Here is a 22354-nt window from a genome sequence, read left to right as displayed (position 1 = left end):
AAAAGACGCAGAGACCTTGACATCAGGACCCACATTAGGGGGCTGACGCGAAGAGTGCGAGGAGCAAGAATCTACATATTCCAGGAAAATTAAAAAAGGGCTCAGCGAGTGCTCTTTTCATTAATTACAGCATTACATTAGACAAACATTAATTGAAGTCATCATCATTTCCAAAGGTTTCTATCTCCCGCAAATGTTACCTTCTTTTACCCCAGAAACTTTAAACTCTTTCCACGTTTTCTTCAGTATATTTGGACTGCCTCTCGCGAAGACTCGCTCAAGAGTAGTGACAGGGACAAGGGACCCACATGGATCTCTGACACTGCTCCAGAGAACGGATCAGCTGTGGAGGGCCCAGCTGTACATTAAGGACTCATTGTCCTTCCAGAAGAGACCTGTGCAGCCTTGACAAGCGAGGCAGGACACATGGAACGTGAAGGGAAGGGAAAGGTGTGGAGTAGTTTACATGGAAAAGGTAAGGAGGAAAAACCATTGAAACAGTCATTCTTCACTTCCAATATGAAGCAGCCCAGTTCTACCTCCTCAACATATCCAAAATTGGGGTAATAAACCTTCTCCTAGTCAGACAAGCAACTCTTACTTTTGGCTTTGTCCAGGTGGAAACTCACAAGAAATATCAGCACCACCAATCTCCCCCAAGCCCTTTACTCACCAGGCCAACAGCTTCTAGGAGTCCAGAGCCGCCAGATTTAATATCAGGATGTCTTTGTGAGAGGAAATGTGGGCACTGCCTGCACTACTTCCACAAGGGCAAGCAGCCATATTTTAGGTAAGGAGGGCAGATCAAACATCCATAGGGGAGTAGGGATCCTAAGTTTGTAATTCAGGTAAAGTTGCAAAGGTAAATTCCATATCAACCCCAGGGGTGTTACATAACTGCTTTAAACTGTAAATTATCTATCGCCAACTCTGTTAAATATCTTGGGATCACACTAGACCAAATGCCTAACCATGAAAGGCATATCTATGCCACATAAAAAAGTGCCTTCTACTCACTGAAACACCTAAAAAAAAAAAACAATCAAACCCTTCATCCCCTTGGAAGACCTAAAGACTGTAGTGCAATTCTTATTCCTCTCTAAGCCGGAGCACGGCAATGCAATAATCGCTAGTACCCCGAAAAGCCACTTTATCCCGATGAAATCTACACTCAACGCAGCAGTCAGCCTCCTCTCCTGGGAGAGCTGCTATGATCACATCACACCCACACTTAAGAAACTCAACTGGCTACCAATCTGAGAGAGAAGTATATTCAAAACAGCCTGCATAACCCAAAAGCCTACCTACCTTTCAAACAAGCTATCAAAATCAAGAGGCCTTTGCGAAGTTCTTAACACTTTACTCCTGATTCCGCCCAAATTTATGAAACAAGAAAAATCATTCTAACCTTCGTTCTTCTGGGAATGCGCATGGAATTTGGAATGCTCTTCCACAGGATCTACGTGACTACTAATCATTCTTACATTTCAGAAAAAAACAAATTACTTCTCAACAAGTACCTTAACTATCCTACCTAAAATAATCGACTCTCTTGATAACACTTCAACACCATCCTGCAGCTGGAACTTCACCACCTCTGGAAATAACTGCATCTATTCCTCCTACCTCTGTAATAACCCACCATTGGTACCTCCAAACGTTTTCGTCCATCCACGACACCCTCTAATGTGCATTTTATCTGAATGCCTACTATTGTATGCTTTTGCCTTGTATGCCCATTATTTTCTGCCCATATGTTTTCTGTGTAAATATTCTGTGCAAACCCTGAATAGCGCTCCGATACCTTCGGGTCAAGTTCATGCTATACAAATATTGAAAAATAAAATAAATAAATATCGGGTGGGTCTATTACTGGCCCAGCACAGCTCAACTCTGAGACAGACTATCCCAGTGCTCAATAATGTGGTGGTTGAGGCCAAGAAAAGCAGCATTAACGGACAGAATGAAAGGTGAACAGGACAGAAGAGTTCTCAAATTGGCAACAGGACTATCAGGAGCAAAGGATGCTGCATAAGGGATATAGACAGAGGCCGGGCATGATGAGGACTGTGTATCTCTAGGATGAGGGTGCCCTCTTTGAGGGTTTAAAGCCACATCAGGTGTAAGAGTGAGGTCCATTGTCGCCGGTGCTAGGGTGCCCGAGCAGTCTGCGAGGGTGGAGAGCAGGATGCGAGAGTACTTATGAGGTTACAGTGACAACCAGTGCAAACATCTAACTCTCCCCCCATGCCCTTAAGTATTCACTCTACAGGCCAATATGCCATCACAAATCGACAATTTGGAGAGGAAATGGTCATGGTTCACGTGAAGACCACCAGCACTGCCCGAGTGGTCCCGGTCTCCCAGAACGTCCTTTGTACCGCACTCACCAGCCGTTCCACTTTCTCCTGGTGCTTCTGCTCCATGGTCAGGAAGTCCACCTCGCCGAGCTTCAGAGGGTCCAGTGTGATGAGCTCTGGCTGCACCTATGAATGATGAGGAAAGAAGAGCGTGAGAAGAAGGAACTCGTCCGACAGGGTACGCTCCCCACCCTAGACCATGGCAGGACTCTTACAACTTGCCCACACTGCCTCCGTGGCTTGGTGCACCTCGCTCCAGAACCTAATCCCCGCCTGGAGCAAACCACGGTATCACCACCCACTAATGTGTGTTCAATCCCCCACCGACTTATCAGGTCCCAGTTCAATGACACTACAATGCCAATGAAGAGGAAAAGCGCACCACCATTACCTCTGGATAACTCTTGCCTCATCCGCTGTATCCGGTCACCACAAAGGACACAGCGTTCGCTTCTTAGCCCAACTCTTATTTTGTGTCCTACTCCAGTCACCATTACAAGATGCTACGCTTCTGCCACTGGTTAAATCCTGCAACATACCCTCCTCCCACCATGACCAAGGCATGGTGCCATTACCATTACGACGATACTCCTCGCACTATACTCCAATCGCTACCCTAACATATTGTGCTCTGGTGCTCAGATTAACTACTACACTTAGTGGCGTACACATCCATACAGTAAACTCTGCTTGGGGCATCAGGTCTCCAGAGAAGAGGGGCAGTCCTCTACTAAACATAACAGCTGCTAAGTGGGTCATAGGCCGAGGTGGCACACTCACCTCCATGCACAAATTGTTGACTACACGCCCTCTACAATCACATGGTGTGCCCTCTCCCATACACTGAGTCTGCATGGTGCAGGACAGCCTGACAGTGTGCAACTTTTCACAGACTAGCCACTGCCTTGTGCATAGCACCCAAACCACAACAACAAGGAATCCTGCCATGCATAAGTCGACCCTGCTCAATGAAAAGTTTCCCCACTCCAGACTAAGCCCCACCTATTGCACTACACTGCCACCCTGTTCCAGACAAGATGTGGTGCCTGCCTTGAGATCAAGCATGCCTAGAGCATAGCACAGTAGTTGCCACACAGCAATGAGTGCTTTGATTCCAGGCCCACAAGCACTCCCTGTGCAGCAGGACCCGCTGGCTTCCAGGTCTGTTTATATGATCCCATAAGCGAAGGCACTTTCCCGCCTCCCTGAAGGAGCCGTCTGACCACTCACCTTCTCCAGCAGAGCCTTGACCTCCCACTCCTGGCGCTGCTTCTTGCTCTGGAAGGGATTGCTCTCCATGGCGTCGAAGTTGGCCTCCCCGGCGCCTGCAACACAAGAGAGGAGAGCAGTGTATGAGGCGAGGGAAGCAACCGGTCTGCAGCAGAGCAATACGATGAGGGCACACGCAGCGATGAATGGTGGCTCCACGCTGATCACAAGTGGGTGCAACGTACAATCATAGGGAGTAACTTACTAATCCACGTTAGCGGAAACAAGGGGTATACAAAAGGACTAACGCCTATAAACGCGCACACGGGGGTCCTTTGCAGGTAAGGAGTGTCCTGCATTAGTCCATGAGGGGGTACATGAGACTGGAGCCACACTCAGGACATGTGGCTCCAGGCTCACTAAGTCAGGGACCTTAAATCACAAAGATTTTATATGTGCATGAAACATATAAAGCCATGCTTGAGTGAAGGTTCAAAGGATGTATGTCCCTAAAAGTAACATATTGTTCTACTAAAAAACAGTCCGTCACACGTCTAAACAGTAAATTTCCAGAGTGAATTCACTGCTGATCACCTGATGTGCAAAGTATTTTAATAATTCTTATCGATTTTTTTGACAATTTTTTTCTAGCAAATATCAACAGCAAAACTGAATTATGCAACAAATAATATAAGCCGTAGGACCAAAAATCTCGCATTAGAACTAGGTAAAAATATTTATATTAAGTTTATTCACAGAATTTTCAGATGTAATATATTGAGTAATATCTTACAGAAAGAAAAAGAGTAAACACAAGAATGGTAATTACTAATTTCTGCTTATGCTATGCTGCGACTGTGCTCATATACCATTGTCTATCAAGCAGTTATTTGTGCACTTAAGTACATATGCCTCAATTGATTTCATCTCCTTAGTTTAAATAAAAACACACAACCCACGCAGCCCTTTAATTTTCACTTAATCACAGGGTAGGGTACAGCCAACATGTTATGTTAGCGCATATTTATAGAGTGTGCGGCTACTCTCTGGAGTGTCCCGGCACTAAAAAACATCCAAATGTTAAGTAACAAACACAACCAGAACACTGCCAACAACTCACAACTGGAAAACCCAGGTTTTAAGCCTTTTCCTAAAGGTAAGAAGGTCAGGACTGTCTGATCGCGAAAGGGAGACTGTTCCACAACCGTGAGGCAGCTGCGTGAAAAGATCTACCCCCGATCCGGGCCCGAAACACCCTAGGAGTAGTGATCAAAAGTTGAGATGAAGATCTTAGGGAGCGCTGAGGGAGATAAGGAGCTGCGATCTTTTGGAAGGCTTTGAAAACCAAAACCAATGCTTTAAACTGAACTCTCTTCCGGACTGGAAGGCAATGAAGGGAAGACAGATGCTGGGTGGTCGGAGTTCTAGAACCTAACAGGAAAATGGCCCTGGCTGCTGAGTTCTGGATCACTTGTAGTCGGCTCAAAAGATATTCAGGCAGGTCGAGATACAAGGAGTTAACATAGTCCAATCTGGAGATTATCAACGCCTGAACCACTGTCTTCCTGTATGGGATCGAGAGCAATGGGAGGAAATTTCGGGTGGAATCCATCTTGACTCCCAGGTTTTTCACTGTAGAAACGCCCGACAGAGGGGGAGACATATCCTGTGGCCACCATTCATGCGAGATATCCGGTGGCTGAGGCCCAAAAAAGATCATCTCGGACTTCTCTGGGTTGCCTTTTAAATGATTGTGACTTAGCCAAGAGAAGACTTTGGAAAGACAGGTGTTAATTAAGTTGCCATCAAACTCAGCTCCCTTCTCGCAGGTAAACAACAGCTGAGTGTCATCAGCGTATAACACTATTTTGGCACCAAAGCTCTCAACGAGAGGGGCCAGGGGGGCCATGTACAAATTAAAAAGCGTTGGGCTCAAAATAGAGCCCTGAGGCACCCCCAGATTCAGAGGAGGAACAACCGCCGAGAAGGGAGGAGCCCAGATGGTTTGAGAGCGGTTAGCCAAAAAGGATGCAAACGAACTCAACACCGTGCCTCCAATACCGCCATCACGGAGTCTTTCCAGAAGTCTCGGATGGAGCACGGTGTCGAAAGCTGCAGAGAGGTCCAGCAGCACCACAACGGCACTGCCTCCGCTATCCAATGCAGCTTCAATAGTTTCTGCAACTTCCAATAAAGCCGTCTCAGTACAAAAATTGGCTCGAAAGCCCAACTGGCTAGGGTGCAGTAAACCATTGGTCTCCACAAAGTTTGTTAAGACAAATTTTTCCAGACCCTTCGAAAAGAAAGGCAAAAACGAGATCGGTCTGTAATTACATGCTACCTCAGGATCTGCCGAAGGTTTCTTCAATAATGGAAGGATGTTTCCATGTTTCCACCTATGTGGCATCAGCCCCTCCCGTAGAGCCGTGTTCAGAATAGTATTCACACAAGGATTAATCACATCTGGTAGTGAAGATAAGACCTTTGCTGGGCCAACATCAGTGATTGCTCTAAGGTAACATCTGGGAACTCCCTCAGGGAGGCCCTGGGGCTGGAGCAGGCCGCTAGATGGGGGACCTCAACACCCTCCCGATCCAGAGACAGAGCTTCAAAGGAATCCGGGATCAGTTTAATTTTTTCGTTCCTCATATCAGGGACTTCTTCAGGACTATTGAATCTTGACCTTGTATCCCAACAATATGGACTCTGCCTGAAGTGAAAGTAGATGTCTCTATACCGCTGAGTTGATCCTTTAAAATTATTAACCTCTTCCCGCTGCACTGGTCCTCATTGAAGCCCAATCTGCCTCACCAAGCGACTCTACTATTCAAAGGATGGCATCTGGAATAATGGTGCTTGGATGGATGGCCTTGCAGCCCTAGCCATTGGCAGATGTGACTCCCTCCACCCGAAGATGGGAGGTAAACATCCAAACCCATCTGCCTCGCTATCAACTCTTGGCACTTATCATTGTGCCGGGGAAACATTTACGATTTTAAAGGGAATGGCAGATTATTTACGTCTCAAGCCAGTTGCATATGTTTAAGTATAAAACACTTGTGTGTTTTTCACCTGGCAGAGTCTGGGTAGATTTCATTATTTCTGTGGTGTACATTGGTTAACTTTGGGTTGTGCCAGGGTCGATTCTGTATGGATCACATACACCTCCTTTGGTGTTGGTTACACCCGGGCTGCATCGGTGCCAATCCTGGATGGATCCAGTCACGCTATTGTATCAGTTACCAGAAGACGTAAATCTGGGAATCTTATGGTTGGTATATGCAAATGTGACTATACCCCTTATACATCGCTCTGCTTCATGCAGTGTTTCAACGCAGTAATCGACACACACCTTCGAGCTGCACATACAGCACCAAAAGACCTCAGCAACACATTGCAATATGGAAAGGGCTTTTCGCCTCATAAGAGGCAGCGAAGCGCTGTTCAGACGCAGCTGTATGTACTGCATATTTATTGATAAATGTTACCAGGTAAATGAAAGTTTATCTTTCCAGTTCACATATCACATAATTGAAAGACAGATCATATCGAAACCTCTGCAACAAACACACTGTCAGAACACAACAAGTCCTGTAAAACATATGTGAGCAGCGTTGACACATCACCTTCACAACAAGGCACTCAAATAAAAGACGGATCCCCTTGTACTTTAATTGCACTTCCGGTACTAGTTTTTTCCATTCAGAGACGGATTAGATACTCATGCCTTAATGATACTTGGAATAGAACACTGGCCATGGCAATTTGAGAAATAATTTACATGATCCATTTATCATATCTAGCTATTTCATAGAAGTTCATGAGTTGTATGAAGCAACTGACCCATGCTGTCTCTTTTGATTTTCCCTCGATAACCCGCCTTGTCCACTTTCTTTTTACACCTGGTAGTTTCTGAATTCTTAGGGCCTCGCGGGTCAGCTCGAAATGCTTGCCAGATAAGCTCTACGAGCTGACTGGGAAGACGGCTAGGGTACACTCCACAGTGCATCCTGTTCAATCTCTGTATGGATACCAGAGATTGAACTCCAGTTCGGACTCCAGTCGGGTAGGCAGCCAAACTTGGACAAGCACCCAACCTCGCCAAGGATTCCAGGAACCTCAGCACAGTGATGGACAAACAAATCTTGATTACCAACTAAATTAACGTTGTGGTATCATCCTGATTCTGCACCTTCAAAGTCCTCAAAAGGATTTTGAGTGGCTGTTACTGGACAGCAGATGAACAGACACCCTGGCCCTGATATCCAGCAAACTAGACAACGACAAAGCTCTCTACGTGGGCATCTCCACACAGCCCACGAAACATCTCCAGGGCTTTACAATGCAGCAGCCAGACTTGCGCTCCAACTCCCCCCCCCATTACTCCCTCCCCCCCACCGACACTCAGATCACAAACCACCTCACTAAACTGGCTCCCAGTTCACAGACATTTTGTTAATTTTAAATAAGCAAGTGTGTGACATGAAACGTCACAAACGTCAAGATTTTCACGTATAAGAGGTAAAACAAAAGACTTTGCAGCATTTCCTATTGATTTTGATGAACGTTTTAAAAAAGAAATATTTTGCGCACCTCTTCCTAATGCTCTCAACCGTTTGCACACAGATTATATGAACAATCTGTAAATGTGTAGGAGCCTACAATCTTGCTTGCTGGCCCATAGATCTGGCTCTCAGACACCCTGCTCAAGCTCCACCTATCCATCGAAGTCTGTCTCAAGGAAGTACTTCAGCAAGAGCCTCAAGAAGAAGAAAATACTATGCGATGTGTGAAAGAAAATTGAGGAGTAAATAGTCCTTAGAAACCAAGACAATCTCTCACAGCTAAACAATCAATCAATCAATCAATCACTGCATTTCTAAAGCGCGCTACATACCCGTGAGGGTCTCAAGGCGCTGGAGGGGGGAGGGGGGCTGCTACTGATCGAAGAGCCAGGTCTTTAGTAGTCTTCTGAAGGACGGCAGGTCCTGGGTCTGTCGTAGTCTCGTAGGGAGAGCGTTCCAGCTCTTGGTGGCGAGGTAGGAGAAGGGTCTGCCGCCGCCGGCGGTTTTCCGGATACGAGGAACTGTGGTGAGGACGAGGTTGGCAGAGCGGAGGCTGCGGGTGGGGGTGTGGAAGATGAGTCGGTCGTTGAGTTATGTGGGTCCTGTGTTGTGTAGTGCTTTGTGTGCGTGGATGAGGAGTTTGAAGGGGATCCTCTTGTTGACGGGGAGCCAGTGTAGGCCTCTCAGGTGGGGTGTGATGTGACTGCGTCGGGGGATGTTGAGGATCAGTCGTGCCGAGGCGTTCTGGATTCGTTGTAGTCGTTTCAGGAGCTTGGTTGTTGTTCCTGAGTAGAGGGCGTTCCCGTAGTCGAGTCTGCTGGTGATGAGGGCCTGGGTGACGGTTTTTCTCGTGTCGGGAGGGATCCATTTGAAGAACTTACAGAGCATTCGGAGGGTGTTGAAGCAGGAAGCGGAGACGGCGTTGACTTGCTTGGTCATGGAGAGGGCGGAGTCGAGGATGAACCCCAGGTTGCGTGCGTGGTCGGTGGGTTCCGGGGCTGTGCCTAGCGATGTGGGCCACCAGGAGTCGTCCCAGGCTGAGGGGGTGGGTCTGAGGATGAGGACCTCCGTCTTGTCTGAATTCAGCTTCAGTCTGCTGTCCTTCATCCAGTCGGGGACGGCCTTCATTCCTCTGTGGAGGTTGGCTTTGGCGGTGTGGGGGTCTTCGGTGAGGGATATGATCAGTTGGGTGTCGTCGGTGTAGGAGATGATGTTGAGGTTATGTTGTCGTGCCACGTGGGCGAGGGGTGCCATGTAGATATTGAATAGCGTCGGGCTGAGGGAGGATCCCTGTGGAACGCCGTACATGATCTCGGTGGTTTTTTAGCGGAAGGGTGGGAGGCGGACGCTCTGGGTTCTGCCGGAGAGGAAGGATGTGGTCCAGGCCAAGGCCTTCTCTTGGATCCCGGCGTCGTGTAGGCGTGTTCGTAGTGTGCGGTGGCAGACAGTGTCGAAGGCTGCTGATAGGTCCAGGAGGATGAGGGCGGCTGTTTCTCCTTTGTCCATCAGGATCCTGATGTCGTCTGTAGCAGCGATGAGGGCGGTCTCGGTGTTGTGGTTGCTGCGGAAGCCGGATTGGGAAGGGTCCAGGATGTTGTTGTCTTCGAGGTAGCGGGTTAGCTGTTTGTTGACAATCTTCTCTGTTACTTTTGCCGGGAACGGGATCAGGGAGATGGGCCGGAAGTTCTTGAGGTCCTTGGGGTCCGCCTAGGGTTTCTTCAGTAGGGCGCTGATCTTGCCGTGCTTCCAGCTTTCCGGGAAGGTTGCTGTCTCGAAGGAGATGTTGATTGCTTTCCGGAGGTGGGGCGCAATGCCATTCAGCATTACTGATGGCAACGAGGACTTACTCTTCCCAACGTGTAGCACAGGCAAGAGACACTAAAGAGGAATATTTAAAAGAAATTTGAGAGACTGATGCTTTTGAATGAATGGCTTTTCTGATTTACGTGTTGTTAGGTCCTAGATATCTTCTTCAGACTCAAAGCAAGTATTACCTATCTCAGGAAAGAGAGATTCATCTCACCCCCAGTTCTTATTTGATGTCTAACTTCCATCCAGTAACATTTTGCACACTTGCCTAGGTCCCTCTTTCTATAGGGTCTTTTGACCCGTAACCATCAAAACATTCTACCAAATTCAGAGCCATCCAACCACTGAGTTCTGTCTATATTAGGCGCCTGTGATGCGGATAATGATCCATTCAGCAGGTGTTTAGATGACTTGTGCTCATGCCATTTTTTTTGTTTCTTCAGGATTCTTCTTGCGATGCCGGAAAACATTAAAATATGTGTCCATCTCAGTGTATTTCTTGCACTCCTTTCCCCCATAGGTCCATGCTGCTTGTCTGGCAGAGTATTAATCCCACATTGGGTTAATCAACTTTACGTAGGGCAATGGGTTGGGCTGCGATTGTGTTACTGAGTCGGAGGAACTAGACAATATTAAAGATAACCATCACTACTAAATCTCCCAGGTCTTAAAAAACTGTCAATAACTTAAGAAAATAAATACATTTAATATTAGGTAACACTGGTTCCGGTATACTTCAAATTTCAGTTTCACACAGCTATATACTCTGCCCTGATGCCCTACACTTACATAGAATTAAGTCACCCCATCACCACAAGCAGGGCGTACTCAACGGGGCACCATCTATCCTCCAGCACTTAACACCAGTCACACAAAATAAAATCCTTGGAGTCAAGTAACCAACTACTGATAGTGTTCAGAGGGCGGGAATAAAGACAGAATATGAGTACACCATCTAAGTAGGTTTCAAAGGTACCACAGATATTAAGATTATAGTTTTTTCCAAGGCTGCAAATTGTTCCTTTGAGCTGCCACGAACTAGAGTTTGCTGACCCATTGGTAAGAAGAGAAGGAAAGGTAGATGGAAATAACAGGTACCCCAAGACTGGTGGATACAGGGTCTGTCCAGAGTCACTGGAATTATGCGGAAGAACACAAACAAATTACAGAGCACAAGGATTATACTGGATCACATAAGGCAAATAATGTGGCACCTTTTACTCCCTATTTTGTTACTTTGACACCCATAGCTACTAAAGGGATTCAAATACTAAGCAAAATACAAAGTTAAAGAAAAATTAAAGAAAAGTGTACACTTTAATCAGATTCTACGGAAAAGATAATTCACATGGAATAGCAGGAATACTAGTTTAACACTGTTACTTCTAACTACCAGAGTAAAATAGTTTGTGTAAATCATTACAACTTGCGCTCAGCAGAAAACAAGCCCACATAAGATGAGATAAGATAAGATAAGATAGTATATATTGAGCGCACTATACCTGTAGGTGTCAAGGCGCTAAGTGTGTGCTACATGTGCACACTTCTGGTAACACGTGTGCCTCTTTTATTGTGCATAGCCCATATATGCTTTGGTGTTAGTGTTACTTTTACTCTGTCTGTACACTTTGGCGCCCTAGAAACACCGATTTCCATTAAGCCATACTTGTGAAAGCGAATTCAGAAATGTGTACGTTTCATATTAGGAGGCAGAGTAAGGTTCAAGAGATCACACCTTAAAATAGATGTACATTGTGCAGAACATTTCTGTGAGCAGAGTGCCTCCTGAATTAACTGCTGCTTTGACAACAGTGTCTGAGGTGTAACATGAAAAGTGAAACAAAACATTATATGTCAACGCAGCTATAATTGCTTACACCCTGGGTAAATTATATATGTCAGCAAGAAGTTAAAATGACAAAGGCCATTTCTCAGTTCAGCAATTAGACGTGTTAACGCCATCTGTGCAAACCTTTCATCTCATTAGCACTAGTTTAATGTCTGAATCCAGCAATCAACAAATGAAAGGTGAGCAGCAAACCTATGCAAGGTGAGCAGCAAACCTATGCAAAGTGAGCAGTAAACCTATGCAAGGTGAGCAGCAAACCTATGCAAGGTGAGCAGCAAACCTATGCAAAGTGAGCAGTAAACCTATGCAAGGTGAGCAGCAAACCTATGCAAGGTGAGCAGCAAACCTATGCAAAGTGAGCAGCAAACCTATGCAAAGTGAGCAGTAAACCTATGCAAGGTGAGCAGCAAACCTATGCAAGGTGAGCAGCAAACCTATGCAAAGTGAGCAGTAAACCTATGCAAAATGACTGCCACCAGCGTTGCACCCTGTGCAGTGTTTTTGTTGTTGTAGCATTTGTTCGGTTTACGCGACAAAATTTGTTTTTCTGTTGAAATCTTGAACATTTTCTGCAGAGGGTGGATATGAGCAAACCATGATCAAATCCATAATTACAAGGAAAATGGCGCAGGCATCCCATCGCATTTTTTCAATGGCCTTGACTTGTCTTAGGTAAGGAGGTGAGTACTTCCTTTATCTGTAAAACAATTGAATGTCACAGAATTAGGTTTTCGGGATAAAAGTCAGGTCTTGGGGACTTCCTTAATTCTAGATAGTTCTTGAACATTTATAGGTGATTCCGTAGGAATTTTTAGGGGCTACTCTAAATGTAGGCACCGAGACTGGGTGATCTGACGTGGGGCTGAGCTGAGAAGATGGGAGACATTTACGAAAGCAAATGATGACTATGCCTCAAAGGTCATATAAAATAAATACTAGACTTGAACCTCCCGCATGCTGGAAGGAAGCATGAATCAGCCTCATAGCATTTATTCATTTAATTTAGGAGCTTTATAAAGCGTTACACACCACCAAAGTTGTATTAGAGCGTTGTATCATAGATTAAGACACAGCAATGGAAGGGTTGAGAATATGGGGCTGCGACTTGAGCCAGACGAGAAGGAAGAGCTGCAACCTGCATTCTTCAGTCACTCCCATGAAAGGGTTCGACTTTACAGAAGGTCTGTTTAAGACATTTGGTTGACTGGAGTTCCTTATATTTAAATGTGACAAGCTCTGCTTTATTCAAGTGGTCCCAATTTGCCCGCTTAGATACAAAGATGGTCTGCACTTAGAAAAGTAGACTGAAAAAACACTAACTTTATTTGGCCATGTGTGAATGGAGATGAACACACAGTGTTGATGATACATTGGTCTTGGTTATCTCAGGAACTACAGCTCTTTACGCAAAAGACCTAAATAACACTCTCCTGAGAAGTTTCTCTCCATCAAACATTTTCCTGGAACTTTTCAAAGTTATTGACAAATTGAGCTTGCCCAATGCCACTAAAAGTCCTGTATTATGCAGGTTTTCTTATAACGTATATGTGTGTAAAGCTGTTAAAATATCAGTCCCACCCTTGAAACAAAAAGCCTCGCATTCCACCAGTAATGGTGGCGGTCGATCCAAAGCGTCTCCTGCTCTGAACAAGCCCCGGCTCATCTCATGGTCCATGGACTGCTCTCTCTGAAAATAAGGATCATTGCTTCTTACCTCCGCCATCAGGTGAACCGCTCCCTCGGGTCACATACTATGCCACTCAATCTTAAGGCTATCGAGATAATCTCACCACAGAAGAAAGGGAACTGCCATTTGACGGATCTAACCAAATTCTGCCCCATTTCTCACACTCATGATGGTTGACTATTTGTGGCTAGCAGCCACACTACAGTCCATTGCTTTGCTGAAGACACGGACATCACGGATACCTTGGTTCAGACATCTGTCCGAGCACGAGCAGCGAGCTATGATCCTCGGTCTGGGACGCTCTACGGATGGAGGGGGATGCAGCTTTCTCATAGCCCTGGTTTTAATGAATCCAATGACAGCCTCCTCAGCCAAGTGCCCCAGGCCACGATTAGTGGAAACGGATGTCTCCAGAATCAGGTCACTCCCATACAACATTACGTACAAGAGGTATGCCCTAGTAAGGATTGTTAAGGAGATAAGGGAGGAATTTGCCCATCAGGAATGATTTGGCTTCCCTTTTGAATAATGGTGTTGAGGAGATTTTTCTGATGCTCAGAGGTAGTGAGATCCATATTCTTGGTGCAGCTCCAGGGAATACTCTGTCAAAGGTTTTTTTCTTGCTGAAGCATGAAGGTTTCAGGAGTTGATTGTCGGAGCTCCTAGAGTGTCTGTTTCCTCCAGATATAGTATGTTTCTTCGATAGGTATTGGGGGGTATTGTGGTGCAACGCTTTATGAGCGATGCAGGCTATCCTTAGGTGAATTCTAGCTTCATAGGGTAGCCAGGTGAGCGCCTTCAGGTGTGGCGAGATATGGCCAAAGTTCCTAAATCCGGTTAGGAGTCTAGCTGCTGCGTTGAGACCGGCTTTTAAGGGGGCTGTTGAGATTTTGGGAAGCCCCGATAGGGTAGTACATCTGTACTCCGACTTCGATCCGAGGTCAGGGTTCTCGATAAATGGTTTCATTTTTCAGAGATAGCCGAGGTGAAAGCGGGCATTTTTAACCAACAGGTTGATGTGTGTTTGCATGTTAAGGTTCTTATCCGGTGTGATTCCAAGCGATTTGGTGGAGTCCACCTGAATCAGCGTGCAATTTAGAGCAGTGATCATCTTGGTCCATTCCTTTATCACCGGAGAGTTTTTTGGAGGGGAGATTAAAAGGAATTCAGTCTTTTGCAAGTTTAGCTTGTGGAAGTTAGTCGTTAACCAGTGGACGGTCTTTTCAAGAGCTTGATTCATCATCTTGATCTCTTCAATGGAAGTGATCTTGATGTAAAGTTGAGTGTCATCCGTGTACATGTGGAAGGAGATATTCGCCTTCTGTAGTAGTTTGGTTAGTGGTTCGACATAGAGGTTGAATAGCGCAGGGGATAAAGTTGAGCCTGTGGTACTCCTAGTAGGTTAGGGGAAGAGGGAGAAAGATTTGTATTCACCATAAACGTTTGCGTTCTGTTTTCCAGAAAGGATTTAAACCATTGAAGGATTGTGCCAGATAGCCCCATCCTGTTTTCCAGTCTTTTCAGAATTTTGTCATAATTGATAGTGTTGAAGGCTGATGAGAGGTCGAACAGGACTAGTAGACAAGTTTCATTACGGTCGAGAACGAGTAGTCCGTCGTCTACTATATGAAGAATTGCTGTTTCTGTGCTATGCCCGGGTCTGAAACCCGACTGGCAGTCGTCCAGTAGTTTGAAATCCGTGATGTGTTGGTTTAATTGTTGCTGAAAACATTTTTTCAAAACCTTTGCTAGCATGGGAATGTTGGTTATTGGTCGGAAGTTATTAGGGTCGGAAGGGTTTTCTGTTGGTTTCTTTAGGATAGGGGTGACTTGACCAATTTTTTAAGCAATCCGGGATGTGAACTTGCGAGAGCGGAGCATTGATGATTTTGGCCCAGAGAGGGGAGGTGATATGGTAGATGGGGGTAGGCAGTTTGAGAAGAGAGGGTAATTGAAGTGGTTATTGGGTTTGATAGTCGCCAGGGTTTTAGATTCAACCATTTTTTTCTTCAGAGATGATCCAGTCAAGTGTAGCACCTTCGGAATGGGTGAGATTTGAAACTGCTTGGATCAGGGAATGGTCTGCTAGGAAGATTTTGATAGCGTTGACCTGCTTGTCTAAGGGGACTTCTCAATGAAGATTGAAGTCGCCAAGGAATATGTCATTGGAGCAAGGGGTCAAGTTAGTTGTAACGATTTCCATTAGTTGGTCTGGGAATACAGTGTTTTACCTGGGGGATGGTAGAGTATATGTTGTTTTTAAGGGGTGATTAGAGCGTCCCACTTTGGAACTGGGGAACCCGGGCATGGTTCGATATCCTGCGATTGTAGGCAAATCGCTTAATATCTTGTACCTTTAAAAAAAAATTCAAACACAATCTAATGGTCTTAGGCCACGTTAACACTACATTTAACTACAACCATAGAGGTTAGGAGAGGCAATACCTGGGGAAAAGTCCTAACCAGAACCAGCTTCAGTTAACACAAGAGGTATCACAGGCACCACTTTACAGAACTATATCAGAGATTGGTCCAGGCTGTATCCTTGTAAGGCCATCAAGGGGCGGGGGTAGATTAAGAGGACTCTAAAAGGCAGGATGAGTAACAAGGAACCCTAGGGGCAAAGATGTTGACCATCACTGCTCTATACGGGGTCAGAATGAAATCTTGTTTCTGGAGAATGTGGGATTGAGTGTTCACTTTTATGTTCCGTCAGAAATTGAGGGATCCGGGAGACGGGACAAGGAGGGATTCTATGGACCGCGTACAGCAGATTACATCACACACCTCACCATATATACCTACATTATGCACATGCCAGATTCCGCAGAGAACACAAAGGGACTCCCATCTTTGTGATGCTGTAGATATTGTTATGTATTTAGCATGGTAAACATCTTAAGCCGAACTGTAAAGAACTAACTCTACGGCAAAATACCTGGTTAGTAACAACCTCTTGGAAGCACCGGGTGTCGAGAGCGGCCTTCTCAAAGAAACCAGCTTCCTCAAACGTGATTGGAGCGGACTGAAGTCGGGTGGTTCCCTAATTAATACTTCTTTCAGAACCCCCACCAAAAGGCAGAATTTGAGGTTCAATGCTCAACAGTGATTTTCATATAGGATTCCGAGAGTCTGATGGTTATATATTGGCCAAATACTAATCAAGAACTTTTCAAGAACTCACTATCTCAGACATTTTCACAGTAGTGGAAGGAGACATCATTATAGGTGGCGGTTGAGCCAGATGTCATAGTGCAAATGACAAGTATTGTACAGCACTCAGATTTGGGGGTCTGGTGCAGCTACAACACAGTTTAGGGAATGGGTAATATCAATGAGCAGGCGGTCTCACAACCCGAATTACACCGGCGAATCATTTCACATGCTTGCCCGTCATACTTAGGCCAGACATGATCACTTTCGAATAACAGTTTGAAAACCAAAATCGCCGAAATAACAAAAAGCTAAGTAGCTTCTCAGGCCATTCCCCCATTACAGCAAAGCACTCAAAACCTCGGCCCAAAATACAAGAGTTGAATTGCAATTCAATGATGACCTCCTCCGTGACAAAGCTCTCAAAGCAGAGATTGGGGAAGCGCTTAGAAATTGTAGGACAGACCATGATTAAGAAGCAATGCTGATTTCAGCACTATGAGATAGGTTTAAGGTGTTTTTTACAGGTTGTGTCTTAGCGTCCTCACGCCTCAACAAAACACATGCTGACAAAAGGGCTGAACGGGAGCGGGCATGTTACGCCTCGGGTCAGAAAGCAGGCAGACTCGTGCCTGTATAGCAAAGTAACCAATGGAGGAGTCCCAACCCCATGCTTAGCTTACATGCACACATACTGGTGACAAAGGGTGACAAATACAGGCAGAGACCCTGTAGGTTTAGAGGAGGTTATTACCACTATACTAGGAAAAGCGCTTTGACCACATAGCTACGCATCTCTGTTTTACAAAACATTCTACAGGCCCCTGACCCCAATTTTAGCAAGGCTCATCAACTCCTTTGGGAATAAGGAAAAGGTATCCAACCCTTTGCTGCTCCCTTCTATAGAACTTATCCCAAAACCAGGCAAAGACTGATCTCAGCATGAGCCTACAAGAATCTGCCTTGAACCTGAATACTAAATTGTTCACAGTCATTTTAGTGATAAGACTAAACACCATTATACCAGGAGTGGGACACCCAAACAAGTCAGATACATTTTGGGTCACACAAGTGACTACTATATGAAGAAATTCCATCAACTTGATGATAATGTCCAACTGAGGTGAAGGTATGGCCTGCATCTCTTTCTTGATGTGAAAAAGGCATTTGACAGATTGAACTGGACATTTAAGAAATGACTGGTGAAGTTTTTGGGTTTTGGTCCAGGGTTCCATACTTGGTTGATAGCTATCAAAACCCACAGGCATATCTACCAGTGAACCCACAAATTCCCAAGTCTTTGAAAGTCAAAGAATTCCATGCCAAATTGTCCACTATCACCTCTCGAATTCCCTGAGGCTTGAATACTGAGTCTGGACGATTTCGGAGAGTCCATCCAGACATGAACACAAACAAAATAACAATCTTTGCAGACGACATTATGCTCTTGATCACAGATTAAATATGTTCCCCATCCCGTTTGATGGCAGAACTGGAGAAATACAGCATAGTCTCTGAATTCAAAGTCATCATAATGAAGTCAGAAGCCCTAATTTCAAAGCACCCATCCTGACCTTCTCTTTCCACATGCCCGTATGAGCATCCTCTAAAGCTGTGACCTACCAGGGAGTCCAAACTACTCCATCCATGGCACAGCTTATCACTTTAAACAACCAGTGATGCAGGCGACAATTAAAAAAAAAGTTGTAACAGTGGCACATACACTATTTTTCATTGCTCAGCAGGAATGCTTGAGTAAAGATATCTGTCCTTCTCAAGATCTGCCGTCTGGTCCAAACCCTCCCTCGCTCACTGCCATCCTCCATCCTCCGACAGTTTTAACTTTATACGATAAAAAAGGAAAGCAAGAGTGGCAACTAATAGACTCGTCAATCTTCCAGTGTTCCAGGGTGGATTGGTGCTCCTGCTACTGGTTGGTTACTTCCAAGGGCCCAAATACGCTTCCTGGCAGTGTGCAGGAAGATGGAAACCGAAAAGCAAAGGTTGATTTATAGACCACACCATTGCAGGGGTATCTTACAGGAAAGTTAGTGGCTAGACAATAAACATAAAGGGAGGTTATACTCATCTCCAATGCCGGGGGTGACACTCAATGTATGGGACAAACTGGAGAAGATCAAGAGCTTCACACCCGACACTTCAGCCTCAGGTGCAAGAACCCCAACTTCACACTGGATCTGGACAGTGATGACTTTAAATGTGGATGCCTGATGTTGGGGTTTCTCATTTAGAGGGAGTGATGCTAAACGCGCTGAAAGGCTGGAAAGAGAATTTTAACTTCCTGAAATAGAGGGGTTTAGATACCTACAAGTCTTCCACTAGGCGATGAATCTGACAGAAAGGGAGGGAGTGTCATATAAGCTCACACTCTTTGAGGAACAGGCGAAGAGTGGCGGACACAATAAGCACTTGGGTTCCATCTTGTATAAATGATAACCTTGGTTGCACAACCACACAAAAGCTCAGGTCAAAAAAGGAGGCAGAACGATAACCAATGACGAACAGGAGAAAGCCTTTGGCAAATCGAAAGCGGAAATAAGAAATGTGAATTGGAGGGAGGATATGTACAAGATTCTCATCTGCTGGTACAAAACACCTGAGAAAGCAAATATGATAGAAAATGGAAAATTGCTCCTCTGTCGGAAAGGTTGAAAAGCAACAAGTTTACTCGTCACCTACTTTGGCACTGCCCCAAGTTCAACAAACATTGGCAACCAACTCAGTATTCTGGACTAGTGTTCTGCAGAATGCAGTGATATGCTACTGACTCTCCCCATGCAATGTTAAAGCTCTGTGAACAATACTGGAGGAAGTAACAATTATCTAGGGATAGATACCATTGAGGAGTACACCCACTGCAGTATCAGTATTCAACGGAGCAGCGTTATAGACAAGCCTCGAGGGAGAACGCAGTAGCGACTTGGAAAACCTAGGCTAGATGGGGGCTGCTGGTGGGCAATCGGCCCCTCAGGAGTAGTTAGTTCTGTTAAGAGTTTCTTTGCTACTTACCGACCTGCTGGTTGTAGGTGATTGCATTGTTCAAGCTACATCAAAAAATAAATAAATAACAGTATATCTTAAAAGTTAACACCACCAATTGGGAAATCTTGCTTTTGATGAGGAAATATGTGATCTGCCTTCCATGTGACCGTGCACCCATAATTTCCCCGGTCATCCAGAACGTGGGTAGTCAATCCAAAATTGATCCGTGCTCCCCGGAATACAGCTGTGAATACAGTGACTCGGCTTCTTTCAGCCATGTCAGATTACAACAAGGTGGGGACTACCACACGTTCACACAAACACATAGCACACACGTGTTTGCCTCCTGACAGCAGCCCATAGACACAAAGGCTGCACAAGGGGTTTTTGTTTTGATAAGAACTTTGGTGCCAGTTGACGAACCTTCACAAAACTATTTTAAAAGTACATTCCCTTCAACTACATCCTGGAAAGTGTTTCGGGTGATGCGTCAAGCGGAAAGTGAAAAATATTGGGGGTCCCAAAAAGCAATTTAACTTTGCAATCTCCACAGGGAATTTTAGTAGATGATACAGCAACACAACTATACCACATTTGCCAATAAGCCAGACATTATCCACAAAGCGTACTTTTTGTGATTTGGTGTAAATCAGTTTGGCTGTTTTGAGAAATTAAGGTTACAAAAACAACAAGTATCTGGTTGGGACATGCCCAGCTTTGCTCTGGTCATCCTCGTTAAAGGAGACTGGTCAATCCTGACTGGTAGACCCCAACCTGAACAATATCTTGCGACAGCCGTTACAGGACTCAACGAGGAGGTCCCCAAGTCCTAGAAAATATTTATAAGGGGGTAGAGTGAGTATTTTGTCCATGTTGTGGTCAGTCAATCAAGTGAGGGGCCCTACACGTCTTTTGGAGTCAGGGTGTGCAGAGCCTGCCCCCTTATATATTGAATGTATTTTCAGGACGCAGGGACCACGCAATAGCAACCACAGCATATTGTTCAGGTTGTGACCAACTAAACCGTATTGACTAGTCCCCTTTAAAGTAGACGACCAGGGCCCATCTTAACACCAAAAGTCCAGATGTGCCTAACTTTATAATCCATTCAATACCCGAGCCACTCTTTAAAACTAATTTCTTGCAAACAGTGTACGGATTTACACCAAATCGAATCCCTTTAGACATTTTTCTCTGTATCTAGCACCAAACTGTCCAATGGGAAATCAGCCTTTTGGGACCCCGACCCCCTTTTTCTAGTTCCGGCATAATGCATCACTGCAAGACTTTTCATAAAGGAGCCGAGGTGGATGAACCTTTTTTTTTTAAAAAAGGATGTTGTGCGTATTTGGCAAACAGAGCCAAGGTATTAAAAAAAACCATTTCTTTCCTAAGGAAAGTCTGACCCAAGTGTAACTACACTGCTGTTAGAGCCACACATATGCACTGCCACGTGGCTAGTATTTGGGAGATATTTTGCAAAGAGACTGCAGGCACTGGCGCAGAGAGAATCATAAAGACAAACACTTTAGAAAGTTCTCACAGGCTGGGGATTCAGGTTACACAGGCCTTACAGGCACAGATGTTATCATTCACGTGACATACGCATACCATGCTGCATTTGTCATTATAAAACAATGGGGTATTCTTAAATGGTCCCTGGACCTGGGTATCGGTTATTATAAAGAAACAATGGTCCTGGACCAATTATTCAAGGAAAAGTTAGATTAACAGAATTATCAACTTATTTGAGCTTACATTATTATATTACAGCTCACAAACGTCTATAAATCGTGAAAATAATTAAAACAAACTGATGTGCAGAAAAACCACTAAGTATTATTACAATATATTTATTTAGTCATTTAAAGGAACTATCATTAGAGGGTCAAGAAGGTAGGAGAATGTTCTAGGAAACGTGTAAGACAGAGTGCTCAAGTGTATATATAGGAGTCAAGAGAGCTCAAAGTGTGTAGAAAAGTAAAGGGCATATATTTACAACACTGCACAAAACTGATATCCAATAAACAGCTGCAGTAATATTAGGGGTAATCCGGATGTCCTCTTACCTGGAACCAGCATGCTTGTGAAGCCTTCCCCATGCCCGATGCCAAGAACATCCTCGTAAGGGCAGAACTGCAGCCCATGGACCGCCTGCCGCAGGGCGTGAGTCATGTACGGCTGCTTCGGGGGCTTCAGGTGGATGTCCTTATAAACCTAGATACAGAAGAGAAAGTAAGGGAAAGAGTTACCCAGGTGCCAGCCTCAGAAACATCACTTGGGTCAGATCCTCCCTCAGTCTGGATGACGGCACAGGGTGGCCTTTCTGTGACTCTTGCTTCCACCTGCAGGAACAACCCTGTCAAACACACCGCTGGCTACAGAGGACCGCGAATCCTACCCACCAGCCACTCTGCACTGAGCAGGGTCCTCAAGAGACGAAGCACTTCATACACAGAGGTATACAGAAGCGAGTGCTTTGAAAAGATTAAACGGCCACCTTACCGTTACGGATTGGTGTACTGTGATGTTAAACTGACACTAACGGGGTTCATCTTTTCCCACAGTTTTGCTGTGCCTTAAAACAGCAAAGTAACACTGCCCCAGGATGTGGCACATTACACAAATTAATTAGCTTTTTCTTGCTGCATAATTCAGTCATTCCACTACATATTTCCAGTGCTCTTAGCTTAAACATGATCAAATGTGCCAATGTACG

General features: G+C 45.1%; 1 protein-coding gene across 1 annotated transcript in view; it reads right to left on the bottom strand.

Moving 5' to 3' along the window:
• The window catches only part of WDR46 (WD repeat domain 46), a 53702-nt gene that overhangs the window by 4515 nt on the left and 26833 nt on the right, over positions 1-22354 (bottom strand). Inside the window, exons 12-14 of the mRNA XM_078641613.1 lie at positions 21705-21852; positions 3591-3685; positions 2391-2486 (exon numbers count right to left, since the gene is read on the bottom strand). Coding sequence (XP_078497739.1) covers positions 2391-2486; positions 3591-3685; positions 21705-21852 — 339 coding nt within the window. The remainder of the gene's footprint in view (positions 1-2390; positions 2487-3590; positions 3686-21704; positions 21853-22354) is intronic.

The sequence above is a fragment of the Lissotriton helveticus genome, chromosome 5_1 (assembly GCF_964261635.1).
Source record: "Lissotriton helveticus chromosome 5_1, aLisHel1.1, whole genome shotgun sequence".
Taxonomy (NCBI): Eukaryota; Metazoa; Chordata; class Amphibia; order Caudata; family Salamandridae; genus Lissotriton; species Lissotriton helveticus.
This window is presented reverse-complemented; position numbering and strand designations above follow the sequence as displayed.